The 21,781-nt window shown below is 53.6% G+C and overlaps 5 protein-coding genes across 5 annotated transcripts; 2 read left to right on the forward strand and 3 right to left on the reverse strand.

The window, feature by feature from the left end:
• Positions 1-1,377: 1,377 nt before the first annotated feature.
• GLOTRDRAFT_50393 (uncharacterized protein) lies at positions 1,378-4,149 on the forward strand (the record flags this gene model as incomplete). The annotated part of the gene is made up of 4 exons (XM_007872653.1): positions 1,378-1,674; positions 1,725-2,009; positions 2,069-3,743; positions 3,800-4,149. The coding sequence occupies 4 exons, from the start codon at positions 1,378-1,380 to the stop codon at positions 4,147-4,149; spliced, it is 2,607 nt and encodes an 868-aa protein (XP_007870844.1).
• Positions 4,150-8,720: 4,571 nt separating this feature from the next.
• Positions 8,721-11,707, forward strand: GLOTRDRAFT_123498 (small oligopeptide transporter). The gene is made up of 5 exons (XM_007872702.1): positions 8,721-8,909; positions 8,963-9,037; positions 9,093-9,867; positions 9,929-10,353; positions 10,408-11,707. Exons 1-5 carry the CDS (start codon positions 8,825-8,827, stop codon positions 11,364-11,366), a joined length of 2,319 nt encoding a protein of 772 aa, XP_007870893.1. The 5' UTR covers positions 8,721-8,824; the 3' UTR covers positions 11,367-11,707.
• A 216-nt stretch (positions 11,708-11,923) lies between these two features.
• On the reverse strand, positions 11,924-14,049 carry GLOTRDRAFT_133732 (cytochrome P450; the record flags this gene model as incomplete). Its single annotated transcript, XM_007872703.1, has 12 exons — positions 11,924-12,228; positions 12,280-12,405; positions 12,459-12,525; positions 12,577-12,689; positions 12,743-12,779; positions 12,830-13,013; positions 13,068-13,234; positions 13,293-13,407; positions 13,460-13,546; positions 13,597-13,747; positions 13,804-13,924; positions 13,972-14,049. The coding sequence occupies 12 exons, from the start codon at positions 14,047-14,049 to the stop codon at positions 11,924-11,926; spliced, it is 1,551 nt and encodes a 516-aa protein (XP_007870894.1).
• Positions 14,050-15,100: 1,051 nt separating this feature from the next.
• On the reverse strand, positions 15,101-17,302 carry GLOTRDRAFT_141422 (cytochrome P450; the record flags this gene model as incomplete). The annotated part of the gene is made up of 12 exons (XM_007872704.1): positions 15,101-15,405; positions 15,474-15,599; positions 15,662-15,734; positions 15,787-15,896; positions 15,952-15,988; positions 16,042-16,228; positions 16,296-16,455; positions 16,515-16,633; positions 16,689-16,778; positions 16,841-16,991; positions 17,051-17,171; positions 17,225-17,302. 12 exons carry the CDS (start codon positions 17,300-17,302, stop codon positions 15,101-15,103), a joined length of 1,557 nt encoding a protein of 518 aa, XP_007870895.1.
• A 1,690-nt stretch (positions 17,303-18,992) lies between these two features.
• GLOTRDRAFT_133734 (cytochrome P450) lies at positions 18,993-21,283 on the reverse strand (the record flags this gene model as incomplete). Its single annotated transcript, XM_007872705.1, has 12 exons — positions 18,993-19,300; positions 19,366-19,491; positions 19,551-19,623; positions 19,681-19,790; positions 19,850-19,886; positions 19,940-20,126; positions 20,178-20,347; positions 20,406-20,520; positions 20,581-20,670; positions 20,730-20,880; positions 20,935-21,055; positions 21,116-21,283. 12 exons carry the CDS (start codon positions 21,281-21,283, stop codon positions 18,993-18,995), a joined length of 1,656 nt encoding a protein of 551 aa, XP_007870896.1.
• Positions 21,284-21,781: the final 498 nt, after the last annotated feature.

Below are 21,781 nucleotides of genomic sequence, written 5' to 3' on the forward strand. Positions count from 1 at the left end.
AGGAACCTCACGAGGCAGCGTCCGATGTCGATGACCAACCTGATCGTGGACACAACAACGCAGATGAAGACGCTGACATGGAGGATGGTCCCGAGGTCGATTGGGAGGACCCCAAGACCATGTAACTCGCGCGATGGGCTTAGAGAAGGACTATGAGTAGTCCTTGGAGGGCGGATGTAAGGATATGCACCCGCGCTCGCTACCGTATTCGGCCAGTAGATTCCTTATTCAGCTACTCGCTACTATATTCGGACTCTAAGCTATACGGCTCCTTCGGAGCCTTCGAGTTAATCCTCTTCGCATTCATTTCGTCTCTTCTCGTATTCTTCTATTTTCTGTCTCTATCTCTTCTATTCGGTACATGTAATCTCGTAGTATAAAAGCCCAGCCCATGTACCTCATACCTAGGTCTTTTTCGAACACGAATCTCTTGCTACTCATCCCTGTGAGAGACTCGAACGTTGAAGACTTTCCGTGGTGTCGCTTATCTAATCAGCGACCTCACAGAGGTGTCGTACTCACCCGTGGCTTTGGACAGCTCCTTCACATCCTGTTCATTTTGAAGTCTTCTATTATTGGCCCTTGTCTGCGCCGCTTTCTGGCCAGGCGTGAGCCCTGCAAACTTGTCTACCTTGCCCTTTGGTGGTTTCGACATTGTGGTAAGTACGTTCGAGTATTGGGAGAGCCACCTCCACCTTGATGATTCACAGGAGGCCCGGGGGCGGCGACAAAGGCAGAAAGGGCAGCGACGAAGAATGACAAGGGGGGCGTGCGAAGTAAAATTGTGGAAAGGCGGCATCTCGCGATGACTGAGTCGGGGCCTAGGGCACAGCGGCAGGTATCCTGCCGATGAGGACTTGAAGTTTGTGCCGGGGGACTTAGCGCGTCACGCCGAGCGTACGGCCTCTTAACCTATCTCTTTGAGTACCCCTGCTCAACAAAAGATTACTTATGGCCACCTGCGCAGGCTGTTCGCGTCAGTTCACACTTGCTGGATACACACAACACTTGCAACGAACCCACAATCCTCCTTGCCAGGTGATACACCAGCAACATCAGTCATATCTCCCTGGATCTCGTAGCCCAAGCCCGAATGCACTGGAGAACGGCCTCGAGTCGGACAGCGCGGGGGATCCTTTGCCACAGTTCGAGGGGGACTTCTTTGGCACTGACTACAGGCCAGAAGACTTCGCAGTCGACGATGAGATGGAGCTGGATGATGGTATAGCGCACTCGGACAGTGAGAGCGAAGGTGATGATGATCTGGAGTTTGAGCACTCGGGTGATGAAGATGATAATGCTGACCTTGATGAAAGGTGGGAGCCGGCATTGGCAGCTCCGCCCTTGGATATTGACGACTGGCTTGAGCATGACGTGATGCCTGAGCCCTCCGATGGATGTGATGATGCTGTGCGAGGGGACAGAGCCCATGCAGAGGAAAGCCTGCGCAAGCAGCCTGTCATCGAGAAGTTTGAGCTGGGTGCCGCTGGTGCTCCAATACGTGAAGCTGGTGCCCGAGTGCATGCCTACAGTGAATATATGGAAGGAACTCACCGCTCTGAGGAGAATCCATGGGCGCCTTTCGCCTCGAAACTTGACTGGGAGTTAGCACGATGGGCCAAACTCCGTGGGCCCAGTTCAACCGCTCTGACCGAGCTACTGCAGATCGAAGGAGTGAGTATCGTTCTCACCATCTCTACTGCTTCCCGCTTAGCCCACTCCAGGTCCGCGATCTGTTAGGCTTAACTTACAAAGACGCAGATTCATTGAACAAGATTGTGGACAGCCTCCCTGGTCGTCCAAAGTTCCACCGCAAGGAGGTAGTTGTCGCAGGAGAAGCCTTCGAAGTCTATTTTCGGGATGTCATGGAATGTGTTCGTGCACTGTATGGTGATCCCGAGTTTGTAGCGGACTTAGTATTTGCACCGGAGCGGCATTATGTAGACCAAGACAAGACCGTCAGAATGTATTCAGATTTACACACCGGGAAGTGGTGGTGGGCAACGCAGGTCTGTTATTCCCGCTTCGTGCACATTTTCTATGCATAATCCGTGCCTGTCATTTACAGAAAGAGCTTGAGCGTGATCGACCAGGTGCTACAATAGTGCCAGTGATCATCTCGTCCGACAAGACACAGATCACTCTGTTCGGAAACAAGTCAGCATATCCCATCTATATGACGATCGGGAACCTACCGAAGGAAATCAGGCGAAAGCCGTCGCGCGGTGGTCATATACTCCTTGGTTACCTCCCTACCTCACGTCTTGATCATATCACCAATCAGGCAGCACGTCGTCGAACACTTGCAAATCTATTCCATTCATGCGTCCGGCGGATACTCCGTCCTTTGAAGAAGGCTGGCGAGACTGGTGTCGTGATGGCCCGCGGCGACGGCGTCTGCCGTCGGACGCATCCTTTGTTTGCCATGTTTGTTGGCGACTATCCTGAACAAGTGCTTGTGACTGGCACAAAGACAGGTCAGTGTCCAAGATGTCCAGTACCACATGATCAACTTGGGGAGTATGATTCTTTCGAGTTTCGTGACATGGACGCTGTGCTGGAGGCTCTCGCTAGTATCGCGCAAGGACCCGGTGCCTTCGTGAAGGCCTGCGCGCACGCAGGGATTAAGCCAACCCAACATCCGTTCTGGGAGGGGCTTCCCTACGTCAATATCTTCCAGTCGATAACTCCCGACATCTTGCATCAGCTTTATCAAGGTGTTATGAAGCACGTCATCTCTTGGGTGACGAACGCATGCGGTGCTGCAGAGATTGATGCTCGCTGCCGCCGATTCCCACCAAATCACCATATCCGGCTGTTCACGAAAGGCATCAGTACGTTGTCGAAGGTTACTGGCCGTGAGCATGCCCAGATGTGCCAGCTCTTGCTTGGCCTTATCACTGATATTCGCCTGCCGGATGGCCTTTCCTCCGCTCGGCTTGTTCGTGCCACCCGCGCGATCCTGGACTTCTGTTATCTAGCCCAATATCCCGTTCATACCGACGACACACTCAAACTCCTCGAAGTGGCATTACAAGCATTTCACGAGAACAAGGGTATATTTGTCGACCTAGGTATCCGCAACGACTTCAATCTGCCGAAGCTGCACGCGTTGCTGCATTACTTTATCTCCATTAAGATTTTCGGGACTACCGACAACTACAACACCGAATACACTGAGCGCTTACATATCGACTTCACCAAAGACGCGTATCGGGCGACAAATCATAAGGACGAATACCCGCAAATGACACGTTGGTTAGAACGCCGCGAGAAAGTGCTGCGGCATGATAAGTATGTCCGCTGGCGTATTGCGGGGAGCCCGGCTTCAAACACGAAGACTGGAGAAGAGTCGGGTCCCCGCGACCATCTGCGCATGACACGCCATCCTAGTCTGAAGGCGGTACCGTTATCGACGATCCGCTCTGACTATGGCGCGATATTCTTCAGTGCAGCGCTTGCGCGCTTTGTGGTACAGTATCATCAACCCCAGCTAACTCGGGCCCAGATCGAAAACGCTGCCGCCAGTCTTTCCATCCGCTTTCAAACTGTTCCGGTCTATCACAAAATCAAGTTCTGGAACAGAGATCCATTCAGACGCAAATCGGAACAGGACTCATCTGATGCTGTGCATGTGAGGCCTGTACGTCAAGACTCGCGTGGCCGAGCAGTTCCAGCGAGGTTCGATACTGTACTTGTGAACCTGGGGACAGCAAGCAACGGAAGCGGCACTAGCTTGCAAGGTCAGTCAAATCACTCAGTCTATTGGAACGGGTTCCTGTTGATTCCGTTTGTATAGGCTATCGCATTGCCCAAGTCCGTCTCGTGTTTTCAGTGCCTCCTCGTGGGGTCGCGACTTTGTTCAAGCGGTGTCCACCAGAACACTTGGCATATGTTGAGTGGTTCTCACCTTTTTCCTCCAGGCCAGATCGCAAATCAGGTATGTATAAGGTTACACGGTCTATTCAAAATGGGGAACGTCTAGCAAGTATCATTCCAGTCTCGCAAATCGAGCGTAGCATACATCTCTTTCCAAAGTGGGGTCCAGTGGCGCCTCGTGAGTGGTCAAGTAGCACCGTCTTGGACCTTGCTCCTGCTTTCTTCGTAAACCCTTTCTTGGACCGCCATACGTTTGTCACTTTCCTATAACTTGATTAGACATTATTGCGGAAAACAGGAATTGTGCCCATCTTGCTGTGCCTAAATATGTCAAATTATATCATATTAGTTTCGATTATTAGGGCTATTACCATTTTGTAAAATCAGACAAAATTGAGGAATAATTAGCTAGGGAGGGTTTCCCTGATGCACTGCGCGTGGAAAGGTGTTGAATCAGCCGTATCCATGCCACTCCGCAGAGAATCCACCAAGATTGGAGCTCATTCATTGACCATTGGTCAACCTGCTCGCGACGTATGCATTCACATCGAATGCGAGGTTCATCTGGAATCTACTGCACTCCTGTACTTGCCACTATGTCCTAGCTCAGGCTATACGTCCGCATGACAATATTTCAGCTCTACCTGGATGGCGTCAAGAAAATGGCTCTGGAGGAACTGCGTCGTAGCATCTCGAAAAGCACCATAGTAGAACAGGCCTTTTCAAACTTCACCTCGACGTGAGGGCGAGGCAGCCTTCTTGTGTAGGCGAGACCTATGACGAAGTTCGCGACATGGAGCCTACCGAATTCTGCACGTCGGGAAGCGGAGACCAAGAGATGGAGAAGATTTCGAGGTATGCTAGCGATGTCCCTGAAGAAGGCTTGGGTCGCTCCACTTTTCTATCTGACCCTTCCGAAGGCGGCAAAGCAGGGCTCAGTCATCGGGGTGTACGCTAGCGCTTCCAATAATTCCTTCCCTACCCGTGCGGCACGTTGCATGGATTTTCCCGGATGCGCCGCTGACCGGGACACATTAGCTGCAAACCAGCCGTACTCCTGTCCATTTGTCTTCCCGTGCGTATTTTATGTTCTGGCCATCCCAGTCTTGTATCAATGAGACGTTCGTCAAAGGTCTTGTGTAACTTGAGTACGACATCGCCAGTTTGACGGGAAGTGTCATGGAGCATCGAGCTAGCGAGTTTCGGAAGGGAAGCCCAGGGCTTGTGTACATGCTTGAGCGGATCTTCTTAGGGCGCGAATATTATTGAATAAGACCCTACGCCGCTGTAAGAAGCTGTTATATTGGTAGAAAAGCCACAGCCCGACCGTGCTGTCAGAGGTGCAGAATAATCATAACAGGACAGAGCCTCTGGGCTTTGGCTTGCGGAGAACAATCTGAACCAGCCGTAATCCTATACCTACGAAGCTAGGATCAGGGCACACAACTTCAGCGATTGGAAGTCGTTCACCAGTACATAAAGAAATAATGCGAACGATACGTTTCTTTGGCAGTCACAACGTCCATCGCAAGAGGCCGCACAGGCTGCAAGAGAGGGAGGGATATGTCCATGGGCAGGGGCTGATGAAAGTAGACGCTGCTCTGTCAGGATGCTATCCGGATGATCTCTCGGGAGCGGGATGCCCTGGTATATCGATTACATCACTCGGGGCGGTACGAGATAGGCATCCGCAGAAACAGGACATGTAGGCGTCCATGACCGAGCCTTTATGACCGAGAACACCGACGGCAGCGTCGAAGAATCGCAGAGAACTAGACAGGCTGAGAGCAGTATGGTGTCTACAGCGAGTGTTGACACTACAACCCCAACACCAAGTCACTGAGCCGTCCTACGAGGTCGAGAGCCGTTGGGTACGCCTGCGGTCCACGCGCTTGAAGTCACAAAATCCAGAGCGCTAGTCCTCTTCCCCGGGGTATAAGCAGGCAAGAATGAGGATCCAACGGCTCGTGCGGCGTTAGGTGATGCACAGCGACGAGCTTCCTCAGCAGTTTGCCAATCCAGATCCACAAAAGTGTTGACATAGGCCGCTGGCTGACCATCGACGTCCGCGATAGCCACCCGCGCTCATGGGTACCACGCTGCCTCCTTTAGTCGCGTGATCATCAAGAAGTCCCAGGAACGCGTTCAGGGGCACGGCGGGAAGAAGGCTGCCGACCCCAATCGCGCCACGCTCTGACAGCCTGAGCATCTGCGTCAGACAGGCTATCAACGCGGAGTGGTGGTGCGACTTAGGTCGACAGGGAGTACGCGGACAGGAACCGGAGGCGAGGAGCCACAACGACGAAATTCTCCATGGCTAGCATAGGCGCGATTGCGAGCATGGTGGCGTCAGATTGTGGCTTGACATTCCCTTCGCGTCCAATGCGGTGGAATGCAGAGATGTCCAGGTGGGGTATTCGCTGGGCGCGACTCCGAGGCCCAGGGCGGTATCTCCAGAGCAGACAGATACAGCGCACGCGTCGATGTCAACTCTCCGGCATCAGGAGTGGTGGCATATGCTATAGCGGGAGCGCACGGTTCTTGAAAGTCCTAGGCGTTGGTAGGCACCGGATCTAATGCTGCCAGTGGTGGAAGATGAGTTCGAATAGATCGGACATCAGTGCATCAAGGAACTCGAGGAGTATGTACTTAGATACCGTCCATCTGTACATTTCAAGTGGTGGTCATGGCCCGCCATCACGAGTATGCCCTGATTATCGTGAAAAACTCGGAACATATGAAGATAAGATACTGCGATATACGTCAGATGGTCCAGTTCTGGGCGGGTATGTGTGGATCATATGGGTTCGGTGCCACAACATCGAGTAAACGGTTTGGGTTCGCTACGTGACTTACCGACGCACGGAAATGACGCTACGCTTCCGAGATACCGTCGGTGCCTTGCTAGGTCGTCCTGCGCGAAGTCCTACGTCAGTACGACGCTAACACTCGTTAGGTGGGTGATAAGGAATACCTACTGTATGCCGAGATCAAACTTTAGCTATATCATGGCTAGGTAGTCCTGGGTAATAGCCTATGTAGCCTAGACTCACTTATCATACACATGGTGTTATATTGTTAGACCTGAGTCGCAGGCCGGTGGGCATATGAATCACAGGCACCCCATCTTCATTAATCGTCATCAAGCTGGTACCTGCGCTGTGGCATAAGGTCTCGTAAGCGGGGGAAGCATGCACGCCTGCTTCCAAACTTACAGACGCGACGGCTTCAAGGCTTGAGGCTATGCACCATCAGATCTACGCACGAGGGTGGAGGATCTCGGCTGCCCCGCAACGCCGCCGGGCGAATTCGGGATCCATATGTACGTACGGGCGTGAGAAGATCCATATCGCGCGTCCGAGCCCTATCGGGTCTACTTGGCGCCTTGCAGTCGTGTGCCACAAATCCACAGCGGCAGGCCTAAGTAGCAGAACGGGCGGGTGCAATGTGGGAGAGCTCATGTGCCATTGTGCAAGGTCCGCTCAAGTCGTATCAGGGCGACACTCGAGGGAAAGCCTCGTTCTGATCTTGGCAGGTGTCCGCCCGTGGCAAGCATACAGCAGAGATAAGGAAGCTGACGGTCGCTGAGCACGTTTTGCATTCAAAAAGACATGTCGCGGGACGGATGTGTAGATGGATGGTGACACGTCCACACGCTGCAGGACGCGAACATCGATCACGAGCGCTGTCCTTGTTGACAGCGCCAACGGCTCATGAGCAAAGAAAACTTGAAGCTTCAGGGCGCGCGCATATGCTCCTCGGGGCGGAGGATCGCCTCGCCGGGCGTAAGAATGGAACGAGAGCAGACAGGAACAGGTCGAGAATGAAATGATAGTGGGATTACCGGATGTCGCGAACGCCGTGGCGTGGACATGTTCATGTGGGGATGTAGTATTACCTCAAGCTGACCGTGATACCCCGAATGAAAGAGCTATTTTCGATGACGAAGGCCGGATTTCGGGGCGTAGACGGGTGCGGTATGGATAACACAGGAAAATACATGGACCAACTGGAGGCGGCTGGACGATGCAAGGTAACAGAGGCCGTACCAGGAGCAAAGAAAAAGATATGGACCACGACTATCATAATCGAAGGCCGGAGGACTCATGACAGGTGCGTACAGTAAGAAGCTGGGCATTTCGGACCAAAGGGACCCGGGCCACCGCCCATGAGACGACAGATCCCTTTTCGATGCCACCGACGGCGGCGACCAGCGGCGGCCATAGCTGCTACACCCAGCGTCGCGCGTGCTGCGAATCTTTCCTCATTCTTTCATCATCTTCAGCTGCATTGACGAGCTGGTTGATGTGCTTCATACTCTCGGAGAAGAATGGCTCTAGGAGCCCGTTTCGACTTCCCATGAGGGTCTGCGAGGGGCGAGCGGCGGAATGGCGTCCCCCGATGATCCCACGGAAGAAAGACTATAGTGATCCACCTGTTACTGTACATAGGGACGCGCTGAAGGATGCGGTGATGGTGTTCTGCAAGGTACGGGTTGCGATAGCTATGCTTGCCCGTCACGCAAATCCGACCTCGTTCCGAGCTAGATGCCTCTTACGCCGTTCTCTATATTGTAAGGTCCGTCTAACTCCTGTGGAAGGACATTGAGCGCTATGATCACCCAGGGACTCGTCGTCCGACTTGCCCAGCCTACTCCGAAAAATTCCCCGCAAGGCGGTGTGCGGGGTCCGCGATGCGTCCAACGGAATTAAAGTATCCGAGCGCGTTCCAGGAGAAGGAATACCCGGGCAAGGGACTATCAGGACACGGCGGCTTGTGGCGATGGAGCCATGTGGTGCAGAGTTAAAGCCATGTCAAGTCCTTATCTCTGCAGGCAGCACGAATGCCTCTGCTATTCGGGCGTATATAGGCCCACCCCCGCCCCGGTGTGTGACTCTGCAGCTTCCCGTACCCACCCCTTCCTCCTCTGCCAGTCCATTTAGCTATGGAACTAGCGTACCAAAAAGACGAACGGGCGTCGGGCCTCTCGACGCCCATCGACGAGAAGCATGACTTTGAGAAGGGGCATGGTGAGTTGCTGCTCGTCTCTCGCTTTCGAAGCAATACTGACGATGTGATGCAGCCGTTCCCCGCGTCGAGGAGGTCACTGGGGCCGAGTTTGACGACCCTAACCTCGATAAGGACATGCTTGTCCTCGGTGAGTTCCCTGCAGTTCGCATCACCACCGTCGTCTGATCCCTTGCCTCTCTCAGAGGATGACTCTCCATATCCCGAAGTACGATCGGCCGTCGCCAACACCGATGATCCCGACATGCCCTGCGCGACATTCCGCGCATGGGTGCTCGGTGTCGCCTGGGCCATCCTCATCCCCGGCCTGAACCAGTTCTTCTTCTTCCGCTACCCCTCCGTCACCATCTCCGGGCTCGTCGCCCAGCTGCTCTCCTACCCCATCGGCCGCCTCTGGGCCGCCGTGGTCCCCAACGTTTCCGTCTTTGGCGTCCGACTCAACCCTGGTCCTTTCACTGTCAAGGAGCACGTCATGGTCACCATCATGGCCAACGTCGGCTCGCAGTCCGCCTACGCGACGGATATCATTGCCGTGCAGCGGGTGTACTACAACCAGATCTACAACTTCTCGTACCAGTGGATGGTCGTGATGTCGACGCAGCTCATCGGCTTCTCCATCGGCGGTATCGCCAGGCGGTTCCTGGTATCCCCACCGTCCATGATCTGGCCGTCCAACCTGGTCCTCTGCGCGCTGTTCAACACCCTGCACTCGCAGGAGTACGCGGGTATCGGGAACAGGGGCGGTATCTCGCGTGAACGCTTCTTCGTCTACGCGTTCATGGGCTCCTTCCTGTGGTTCTTCTTCCCCGGCTATATCTTCACGGCGCTCTCGGTCTTCTCCTGGGTCTGCTGGATTGCACCGAGCAATGTCAAGGTCAACCAGATGTTCGGGTACGAATCCGGCCTGGGTATGAGCTTGATCACCTTTGACTGGAGTCAAATCGCGTACATTGGCAGTCCGTAAGTTGTATTGTCGTTGCCATCGGTATATCCACTCATTAAATGACCTCCTTCTCTCTAGATTGGCTACCCCGTGGTGGGCGGAAGCGAACGTTGCCGCTGGCTTCCTGTTCTTCTTCTGGTTCCTCACCCCCCTCCTCTACTACACCAACACTTGGTACTCGCAGTACATGCCCATCTCTTCTCGTGGCTCGTACGACAACACAGGTGCGACCTACAACGTCACCGCCATCCTCACGCCCCAGGGGACTCTCAACGCGACGATGTACCACAACTACTCTCCGCTCTTCTTGTCTACGACATTCGCTCTGAGCTACGGGCTGTCGTTCGCTAGCATCACTGCGATCATCATGCACACGCTGCTGTACTTCCGCAAGCAGATCTGGGTGCAAAGCAGGCGCAGTCTGAGCGAGCAGCCGGATATTCATGCTCGGTTGATGAGCCGGTACCAGCAAGTCCCTGACTGGTGGTACCTCGTCATCTTCGGTTCGTCTTGTCCATACGTTGTCGTAATATTCTGACTAATACCTTCCCGTGCAGTCGTCATGTTCGTTTTCGGTATCATCTCGATCGAAGTGTGGCACACTCAGATGCCCGTGTGGGCGTTCATCCTCGCGCTCATCATCGGCTTCGTCTACACCATCCCCATCGGCATGATCCAGGCCATCACCAACCAGCAGGTCGGGCTGAACGTCATCACGGAGCTCATCATCGGGTACGCGCTTCCGGGGCGGCCCATCGCGATGATGATGTTCAAGACGTGGGGGTACATCACCATGACGCAGGCGCTGCAGTTCACGAGCGACTTCAAGCTCGGGCACTACATGAAGATCCCGCCGCGCCCGATGTTCTGGTGCCAGGTCCTCGCGACCGTCGTCGCGGGCACCGTGCAGCTCGGCGTGCAGGCGTGGATGTTCACGAACATCGAGGACATGTGCTCGCCGCACCAAAAGGACGGCTTCTCTTGCCCGTCGACGGAGGTGTTCGGCACGGCGTCCATCATCTGGGGTGTCATCGGCCCCGCGCTGCAGTTCTCGAAGGGCCAGATGTACTACGCCCTGACGTGGTTCTTCCTCATCGGCGCGCTCGCACCCATCATTCCGTGGGCGCTCACGAGGAAGTACCCCAACAGCTTCTGGAAGTACGTGAACATGCCCGTCATCTTCACCGGCACGGGCCTCATCCCGCCCGCGAGCGCGGTCAACTACGTCCCGTGGGCGATCGTCGGATTCATCTTCCAGTATGTCATCCGCAGGAGACATTTCGCGTGGTGGACCAAGTACAACTACGTCTTGTCCGCCGCGCTCGACTCTGGTGTGGCCGTGTCCATCGTCGTGATTTTCTTCTGCCTCCAGTACCCGCGGAACGGGACGATCGGCGCCAACACGCTCGCGAAGTGGTGGGGCAACACCGTCTACACCAATACCGCTGACTACAATGGCACGGCGTTGAGGACCCTCAGTGATGCTGAGCCCACTTTTGGTCCCTCGACCTGGTGAGCGGCCAAGGAGAATAGACCGGTTGATTGAACTATTTGGTTTGATGATTTTGTGACGATTACTGGGTATATGTTCAGATTAATGTATGATCACGATGATGGTTGGCGCGTAAGAATGCTGTTGGGGCATGTTGATGACCGGTCTAACACTAGATGCATCATTGATTTACTGTAATTTTGATGAGGTACTGTTCTTAGTAACCTCTTCCTCTGAAGGAGGATGTTATAGATGATGTCGTGTATTTGTACTAATGTAATGGTTCTTGCGATGTCTATTCCCTTTGCAAGGTTGGGAGAGCTCGCATCCGTCCTCGAGAGTTTCCAGCAGTTCTTGCCATGGCAAACCGGCGGTCATGTCGTAACAGCTTGAGACAGAGGTCGACAGCGAGGACGCCTCTTCCCGCCTTAACATACGCAGGACGTAGACTACACAGTCGCTCCCACATGTGCCAATGCCCAATCGATATTTTCCAGACGACCACCGTGTGGTCCAGATCTAGTCTACAGCCTGAGTCCCAAAATACCGAGATAATAGACAAGCAAGCAAGAGTACATGCTTCAAGCATTACGTCGCTTGTTCAGCTTCAAAGGGACGTCTCTGACGCCAAAGGCCAGCCCCCTCATTCCCATCTGCATTGTTCTCTCCTGCCACTGCGCTAGCGTTTCGCCGTCGGCCAACACCGGTTCAACCTTCCACTCGCGGAAGAAGAGGGCGAGGAACGTCACCGCCTCGACCATGGCGAACTTCTTGCCAAGACAGATACGGTGTCCCATGCCGAAGAATGTGAGGTCCGAGTCGCACGAGTCGTACCACCTGGAGGGCATGAAACGCTCCGGGTCGGGGAAGAGTTGCGGGTTATGGTCTGTCGCATCCATGGTCAGCCAGGATATACGTATTTTCTGTCGGTACTTACGCATGCCTATCATGTCGACGACAAGCCTGACACCAGCTTCCACTACGACAGGCTTGACGCCGTCCTCTTCCGGCAAGTTTAAGGTAATGACATCCGTCGTGTCCCTGGTCAGTAGAGCAGCACTGGCTGCAATAACAAATTCATATCCGCTTCAACACGCAGCGCCAAGGTTGACTCACGGAACATCCGCACGGTCTCTTGGAAGCAAGCAAGAACCTTGTACATGGCATCCACTTGTGCCGGGGTCTAGTGGTCCATGGTGAATAACGGGAGTTGGAACATAAAAGTATGGCTCACCGGAACCCGGTCATCTCCAAGAACTTCGATAATGTGCGCAAATAAGATGTCCTGCTCTTCCGGGTGAAGAGCGAGCATGGCCAGAATTGCAGAAAGCGAATGACTGGTCGTTTCTGTCACAGTTATATGGAAGGTCAGCATCTATCGGAAGCGCGTCGCAACTCACCATGTCCGGCAAACAAGAAAGTAAAAACGTTCCCAATCTAAGTGACGATGAGCTTTTTTTAAGCAGAAGTAGATCCGGGTGACTTACAAGCTCTTGATCGTCCAGTTTGTTCTTCTCGTTTGCGCTTCCACTCGCTGCTACCAGCTTGGTGAAGAGGTCTTGCCGAGTCTTAGACGCAACATCGTCGTGAGCAAACTCTTCTTTCCTTGTACGTATCAGGTCATCCATGAAAACTGAAAGTGTGGAGAAAGCCTTCTCCACGTCGTGCAACCTACGGGTATACTTTAACATCGTGTTCATGAAACAGCGGGAGAAGAACACTCACTTTCGTATAGGTAACTTGTAGGCCCACCTGGGCGTAGCGATTCGGACGATAGAGGATTTAGCTACAACGATGAGAGCCTCGTAGAACGTCATGCCATCGACTTTGGTGCTACCTTTCCAGGGGAAAGGGATACCGAACCCGCATCGGGATATAACACCCAAAGTAAACTAAGGAAATATGTTACCCCCAGCCCCGAGAGTCCCAGGAGAACAAAGTCGATCGCACCTTCGACATGTATCCGTTGATTGCGGTTATAGTGACCGTAGGAGATGTGCTCCAGTCCTCACACTCCATCATTTCATAATACAAGTTCGCTGTTTCCTGCATCACCATGTTGTAGCTGGGTTCATATTAGATCGTGCCGTCACCCGAGAGAGGGGTATTGCACGCACGTATCTCCGTTGAAGGCGCTTCCTGCTACTCTTCGGTGCCGCTTGTGCATATCATGGTTGGATGATAGGACATTATCCCCCCAAATGCTGAAATGACGCTTAGTTGGTGATGGGAAAACCGCTCATGGCAGCCGTACCTGAGGATCTCATTTGCATGAGGGTCTTTCCAAATTTCCAGTCTTGGACTGAATATTTGCTTCGCAACCTCTACAGAGGAGGTATATATGGATGGCGGGCCGGATAAGAAAGGTACACATGAAATAGTATGAGCCTGGAACTGTTGGTATGCTAGACACAAACACGTCAGTACGTGTGCAATGGAATGTCTGCGGGGGACGACGCACCACTCTTCCTCCACTCCCAGGGCCATAATAAGCCAGGGTTCCAAAATGTTGTTGGGAAGATGGCACCAGGAAATGCCATGGGTGCCAGGGCACATCGAAGGCCCGGCATATGGCTCACCCTCTGCAACAACATTGAGCGAGACTACGGCAGGCAGGAAGACGGCGCACCTTAAGGGCAGTGATGTAAGCGAGCACCCTGGAGATAGCGAAGAAAACCGAAACCACGACGAGGGCAGAAACAAACATGGCGGGCTACTGCACTCCTAGTACGCAACACTCAACCGTAGAGGACGAGGAGTCTAAGACGTTCCCAACTTCAATCTAACGACTTTATAAGTCCCACTAATACCAGGAGGTGAGCTCACGTACCTAGAGATGGAAGACGTATACATCTTCTTGCTTTGCTGTGCCAATCGGCACTATTCCTTTCGAAGAGACGCCACCAACATACCAGGAGTAGACATCCAACACCCATTGATTGAACACGAACAACGTTCAGAACAGACAGAGGTCGCAACTCCATGTCTACCCGCTGCATTTGTAGGTTGAGTAGCCATAAACGCAGACAACTCAAACTGAATGCAACGGTGTTTGATGAAGTCTGTATGCCGGAGATAGGCACGGCTCCCTGCAGCACGATCGACTCAGGAGTACTGCTAGCTGTGGGGAAGATAGAGTGAAGTCCTCGCGATCTGGATGAGTCGTATAGAACTCCAACTTGCAATAGTCAATAGGACTACTTACCACGTAGGTCGACGTCGGATGGAAGAACGCCGATTTGGCATTGTGTGCGAGCGTTCGCCGGAAAATAGGTAATTCATCGCGGTGTGGAAGGAACGCGCGGCGCAAATCGCGGAAGCAGGTCGGTGCTTACGTTTCAACCATCCTGCGCCTATCAGTACCATTGAAATGAAGGCGCCAACTTTCCCAAAACAATATGTCTGAGGCCTGCCAAAGTCCGTCAGAGAATAATATCTTGGGGAGCTCTCAAAGTCCGATAAAGATACTTCAGATAGCTCGAAAGATACCTTACTGGTGACCTGCGATGCAGCAGAGCTTAACGGACGCACACTAGCGGGGTGAAGACGAACTGGGATAAGTTAGGTCCATCACCATTGTGTTGCCAAATAAGGCTTAAGAAGCGCGTCCTTTCGATGGGATAGCTGACAGTGGGCAATGTATTGCACCCGTCTAGACAATCCAAATACCTAATCCGACCACTGTTCAAAGCAAAATCATATCGGAGAGCAATATGCATAACTGAAACTCAGTACCTGATACTAACACTGACAGCACCTCACGCTTTCTCTCGCCTCGTTATCTTCAGGGGCACGTCGCGGAGCCCAAACGCCAATCCGACAAAGCCCGCCTGCAAGCACCGCTCCTTCCACGCCTCCACGGTTTCCCCCTCCCTAAACAGCGGGTCTACCCTCCACTCGCGCAGGAAGAGGGCCAGGAAGCACGTCGCCTCGACCAGCGCGAACTTGCGCCCGAGGCATGCGCGCGGGCCGATGCTGAAGAATGTCATGTCAGGTTCGCGCACGCCGTACCATCGTGACGGGTCGTAGCGCCCGGGGTCGGGGAAGAGGCGGGGGTTGTAGTCTACGTGCATTCCAATTGGGTTTGTTAAGGGAACGTGTCACTGATCAGTAGATGGGACGGAGACATACGCAGGCCGATGAAGTCGACCACAAGTCGGACACCGGGGGGTATGACGGCATTCCCACCTCCATCTTCTTGTGGTAGAGCAAGGGATATTGTCTCGTTTGTGTCCCTCGCGGCTATGGAGCCGGGCGCTGTACATGGTGCGGACTAAGTGACAAGGTAACTGGAAACCTCAGTTGCAAGAGCAACTTACGGAACATCCGAGCTGCTTCTTCGAAGCACGCTAAGACCAGGTCGAGTTCCCCGGACTCGACATCATCCAGGGTCTGCAATTATGTCGTTCAATGCATGGCCGCCGGCAATTATCAATCTGCGTACAGGCTGTCTGTCACCGAGAACCTTATGGATGATATTAACCGCCTTGTCTTGCTCTTCTTGGTGAACAGACAGCAGTGCGAGCGTGGCTGCCAGTGTGTGCGCCGTTGTCTCTGGCCCGCGAATTATGATTCAGATAGCGCACTTTGAAAGTAGGAAGAGCATTACCGTGTCCAGCAAACATGAACGTGAAAGTGTTCCCGAACTGCGGAGAAACACATAGGTCTATACTGCCCGGAGCCAAAGGATGCGACCCACCAGCTCTCGATCTGACAGCCCATTCTTTCCCTCAGCCTCACTAGCCGCTACCAGCCGTGTCAGCAAGTCGTGGCTGGACCTTATATCCTTATCCTCCGTCTGAGAACTGAGCTCGGCTTGCTTAGCAGCAATGAACGTGCTCATGAACGTCGATACGGTCGCATACGCCTTGTCGATCTCATGGAGCCTACATAAAAAAGAGAATCGCTGTATATGGAACAACCCGCTAATGCAACCACACCTGGCTCACTCACTGCTTGATCGGCAAATAGTACAGCCAACGCGGGGCTGCGAGACGGATGATGGACTTCTCAGAAACTATGGTCAGTGCCTTCTCAAAGGACATCTCCTCGGAAGCGGCGGTGACACTGGACCAGGGGAAGGGGAGGCCGAAGCCGCATCGGGAGATGATACCTAGTGTGAACTGGAGCATATGCCATCGGAGCAATCCCACATAATGGAGATAGGAAGACGTGCCTTGGATAAGTAGCGGTTGATGGAGTCCACCGTGACTTCGCCTGTCTGGGCCCATCCCTCGCTATCTACCATTTCTCGGTAGAGTTTGCCGGTCTCTTCGGCAACAAGGACGTACCTAGGAGGAAATGCGAGTCAGTCTATTGATAATCCGACAACTGCGATACACTTACCCAGCTCTGCTGAACGCAGGTCCGACGACTCGGCGATGGCGTTTGTACATGTCATAATCGGCCGAGACAACATTGTCTCCCCACAAATAGCTGTTCCCATGTATCGTCCATGACACGGAAATGACATGAAGGGCAGCGGTTCACAAACGGACCTTAGGGCACCAGTCGAGTCCGGTGCTTTGTACACCTCCGGACGCCCGTTCAGGATCTGCTTCGCAACGTCAAGGGAAGACGTGTATATGTAGGGTATTCCACGTATGATAGAAATGCAGGAGATGGTTTGCGAGCGGTAGTGTCTATAAACTACCGGATAGTTACACAGTCGTCGTAAGTCCTTCCACTGCTAACCGGGGTGTGCTTACCATTCCACCTCCACTCCCAAGGCCAGTCGAGTCCCGGATTCCACCAGCTGGTGGGGAGTAGCGCACCCCACAAGGATAGAGGCGCAAATGCGCATCGCAGGCCCGGGAGGTATGAGACTTTCTGTCTGGATGTTCGGACTGATGCTACCCGTCCCCGCAGCCTCCGCCACGCACCTTTAGTGAGGAGTAATAGTTGAATACACCCGCGGTCACCAGGATCGCCAGGCCTGCTGTCGCCAGAGAAAGCAGCATGGTCGTGCTCGCCGTCTCGCTGTCTCGTACGTTGGGTGTGTATGGCACAAGCCTCGCGACTAGGCGTGTAAGTCTGGCTGGGAAGAATCTGAGGTCATTTCACACAAGTCGCTATAATCACCGGATGTGTCCCGGAAGCATTTTTGCTTGCAGAGTGGCAGTCCATGGTCGCGGAGTATGTGCAAGCTGCCATAGAGCTCTATGCGAGCACCCGAAACAAGCAGAAAACAGACATAACATTGGCGGCACTATGTGAGCAAAGTGTAAGTCACGAAGTGCATCGTCCCAAGCGCTCTGCCAGTGATTGGCTTCTCGAACCAATATGGTAATCCTATCGATTAATTGAAAGATCCCCGACTCCCACGGTAGTTGGGAGGAGGGTTCGGGAAGAAATGGTCGCTCCACCATACAACTCGCTCTCGCCGTGAGAACCTCATGTAAGCAGCGGTCCCGACCGGACCGACGCCACTTTCGTTTCGACTTGAAGACAACTGCCCGCACACACCTAACGTGAACGATCAAGTGATGCAAGGGCATAGCATTCGATAAAAGGATGCATTCAAATAAGTGAGGCCAATAGATGAGACTAGTATCTCTGAGTGGGAACCGGTAACTTGAGGAAGCCCCTTTAAATACTGATGTAGATATAAAACAGGACTATATGAATACTGTGTATGTGTCTGTCAAGAGTGGCATTCCGCAGCTTGACCACACACTAGTACTGGAATACTTAATGGTTTCTGACTGGAGTCGGGGATTGGCGCTTGCGCCGCTACGATGGTCCCACAGAAGAGAGCTTAGTACATCTTACTTGATTTTACTGCTCAGTTCTCTCCTACGAATTCTCCACTCGGTTCTTTACAGAACATTTCCGCGTAGCAGGATGTCAGTAATAATATTCTGCACGCATGAAGTCGACACTGAACGGACTTAGACTGTAATCGTCCTCAGGCTGACCACACGACCATTTCCGAGGAAGTTTATGTCTTGAGACCATCTCATCGGACTTCCAGTACCTTCTGGCTTCTGGTATTTTTTATGATTAATGTCGGCATTCTGCCGGACGTTCAAGGCTGATTTCATAGCGATCAGGTTCAAAATGTACCTCCCGGGCGGCTGGCATCGGTGGCGATTTAAATCTAAGCAACATCACCGCAAGTTAACCATAGCAAGCTGGAAGGCCTCCTTGATGATTTGTCGTGGACTCTTTTGCTTAGTTGCTGCCGTCGATTGCTATCTTTGTTCTCGACGCTCTTTCAATTCCTATAGATGCACCGGCAATTGAATTACCACTGGTGTCAAGGTCTACTAATACAGGCTCGATTGGAACCTCGTTGCCTAGTTTTGCTCTCGATGACGCTCTTGTAGAGCCTGGTCGCAATGAGTCCCGTTCACGCAAGGCCTATGCGTCTTGGTCTGGACAGACTACGGGAGACGGAGAGACAGCGTACCTTCAGGTCAACGTGATAAGCAACTACTCTAGGGAGCTCAAGGAAAGCAGAAGCCACGATCAGGGCGGAGTGCAGTACAGCCAGACTGTCACTGCAGACACAATGGCAGACGCTAGGTCAATCAAATATTGCGTTGCCAAATAAGGCTCGAGTTATAGAAGCTCGAACTAACTGACAGTAGGCAATATATGCGTAACTGAAAGTTGGTACCTGATACTAATACTATCACTGACAGCGCCTCATGCGCACGCCTCCCCCCTCCTGGTTATCCTCAAGGGCACATCGCGGAGACCAAACGCTAACCCAACGAATCCTCCGTGCAAAAATCGTTCCTTCCACTTTTCCACCGCCTCTCCTTGCCTAAACAGAGGATCCACCTTCCACTCGCGCAAGAAAAGGCAGAGAAACAGCGCCTCGACAATCGCAAATTTGCGCCCGAGACACGCGCGGGGCCCGATGCTGAAGAACGTCATGTCCGCTTCGCGCGCCCCGTACCACCGCGAGGGATCGTAACGCCATGGGTCGGCGAAGAGGCGCGGGTTGTAGTCTAGCACCAATCAGTTTGTTCAGGACAAACGTGGCACAGAACGGGATGAATGAGGAACCACGCACGCAGGCCGATGTAGTCAACTATGAGGCGCACGCCCGGGTGGATGACGGCGTGCCCGCCGCCGTCTTCTTCGGGTAGAGCGAGCGATATCGTCTGGTTTGTGTCCCGCGTAGCGATGGACCCCGGCGCTGCGGATAGCGGAGTGTGAGTATCACCGTGCCTGGAGTCCCTGTCGGGTGCCACTCACGGTACATGCGAGCTGCTTCTTCAAAGCAGGCCAATACCAGATCGAGTTCCCCTGACTCGACATCCTCGAGGGTCTGCGATCAAGTCAGTCAAGCGTGGAAGCCGCCCATATGAGCTATAGATCGGCTTACGGGCTGCCGGTCGCCTAGGACCTTGCGGATGTGAGCTGCCGCCTTATCTTGCTCCTCTTGGTGAACAGATAGCAGCGCAAGCGTCGCAGACAAGGTGTGTGCCGTAGTCTCTGCATCACCCGAGAGTTGTAATGCTGAGGGCGCCTTCTAGTAGTGGAGCGAGCCTTACCATGGCCAGCAAACATAAAGGTGAAGGTGTTCCCGAACTGGGGAGAAGTACGTTTAGCTCCTACTTCTCCACCCAAAGTACTTGACATACCAGCTCTCGATCTGACAACCCGTTCTTCCCCTCAGCCTGACTAGCCGCTACCAGCCTGGTGAGCAAATCCTGGTTAGCCCTCGTATCATTGCCGCCCGTCTGCGAACTGAGCTCCGCCTGCTTCGCAGCGATGAACGTGCTCATAAAGTTCGATATGGTATTGTAGGCCTTCTCGACCTGCTGAAGCCTGGAACCATATCAAACAACTCTCGGCGAAGGCCATGCCAGGGCTACTCACTGCTTGATCGGCAGGTAATACAGCCAACGAGGGGCCGCTAGGCGGACGACGGCCTTCTCGGTGACGATGGTCAGCGCTTCCTCGAAAGACATCTCGTCGGAAGACTCAGTGGGGCTCGACCAGGGGAAGGGAAGGCCGAAGCCGCATCGAGAAATCATCCCCAAAGCAAACTGCAGCAAGGAAATGATCAAGTCGAGAAGATCGAAGGTGATAGCTCGGGTCGCATACCTTGGATAAGATGTGGTTGATGGAGTCGACGGCGATTTCGTCTGCCTGAAGCCATCCCTCGCTTTCGACCATTTCGCGGTAGAGTCTGCCTGTCTCCTCGGCGACGAGGACGTACCTCGCAGGAAGGGGAAGTCAGCCTTCCCATGACGCGGCTGTGAGCCGCCAGAGTACTTACCCAGCCCTGCTGAACGCGGACCCGACGACTCGGCGGTGGCGCTTGTACATGTCGTGATCAGCGGAGACGACGTTGTCTCCCCACAGGAAACTGCTCGCACACGTCGCGAGTGGAACGAGGTCACAATTACTTCGAGAGAGCACACGCACAGTATAGCGCCAGTGGAATCCGGTGCTTTGTACACCTCCGGACGTACGTTCAGGATTTGCTTCGCCACCTCAAGGGAGGACGTGTATACATAGGGTATCCCACGGATGAACGGGACGCAAGAGATGGTTTGGGAGTGGTAGTGCTTGTAGGCTGGCGGGCAAATGTAAGTTCCCTGATCCTCAGCGGGTATGTGCATCCGCTCACTATCCCATCTCCACTCCCAGGGCCAATCAAGTCCCGGATTCCACCAGCTTGTGGGGAGCGCCGCAGCGCACATGGATAGAGGAGCGAACGCGCATCGTAATCCAGGCAGGTAGGACACTTTCTAGATGCGGACTCTTGTTCGACACGGGCTGCTCCCGGATTCTCGTGCTCCTCCACTCACCTTCAGCCCCGAATAGTATTTGAACAAACAGGCGGTCGCCAAACCGCCAGGCCCGCTGTCGCCAGAGAGAGCAGCATTGCGCTCGGTGAGGCTCGGTGAGGCTCGGCGTCTGGCTTCTCGTGCGTTCCGTATATATAACGCAGGCCTCGCGGCCGAGGGAGTAACCATGGCTGGGAATAACCCTGCGGTCATGTCATACTCATAGCCGCCGCCATCACGGGCTGGCAGTATCTGATAGCGCGTTCGCTTCCCCTGCGCGCAGCGTTGGGAAGAGAGCAGAAACAGAGCTCCGCGGGAAACAAACACAGCACTGCTAGCTCTGTGGGCGTGTTCGTCCGGGTTCAATGAGCAGGCTCTGATCGGCGGCTAATAATAGCTGTAGATGAACCCATGAATATCGGGTTGGCAGCTGCAGGCCTTTCAACTCTTTCACAAATTGTCTGCTTGGGTTAAAGTACCCCCCAGATGCCGAAGCGGATCTGGATTAGCGTCTCAGGGTTTCTCTGCAACGAAAGCCAAACTGACTGGTGCTTCACTTCCTGCCTCATGGAACCATAGCATCTCATAGACTCAGACTGTAACGCTCTTCAGGTTTGTACGAAGACTGCAGACGTTCGGGTGTCTACGTTGGCTGGGTTTCTGCTGGCCGTACAGAAACATGCGCAG

The sequence above is a fragment of the Gloeophyllum trabeum genome (assembly GCF_000344685.1).
Source record: "Gloeophyllum trabeum ATCC 11539 unplaced genomic scaffold GLOTRscaffold_00019, whole genome shotgun sequence".
NCBI lineage: Eukaryota > Fungi > Basidiomycota > Agaricomycetes > Gloeophyllales > Gloeophyllaceae > Gloeophyllum > Gloeophyllum trabeum.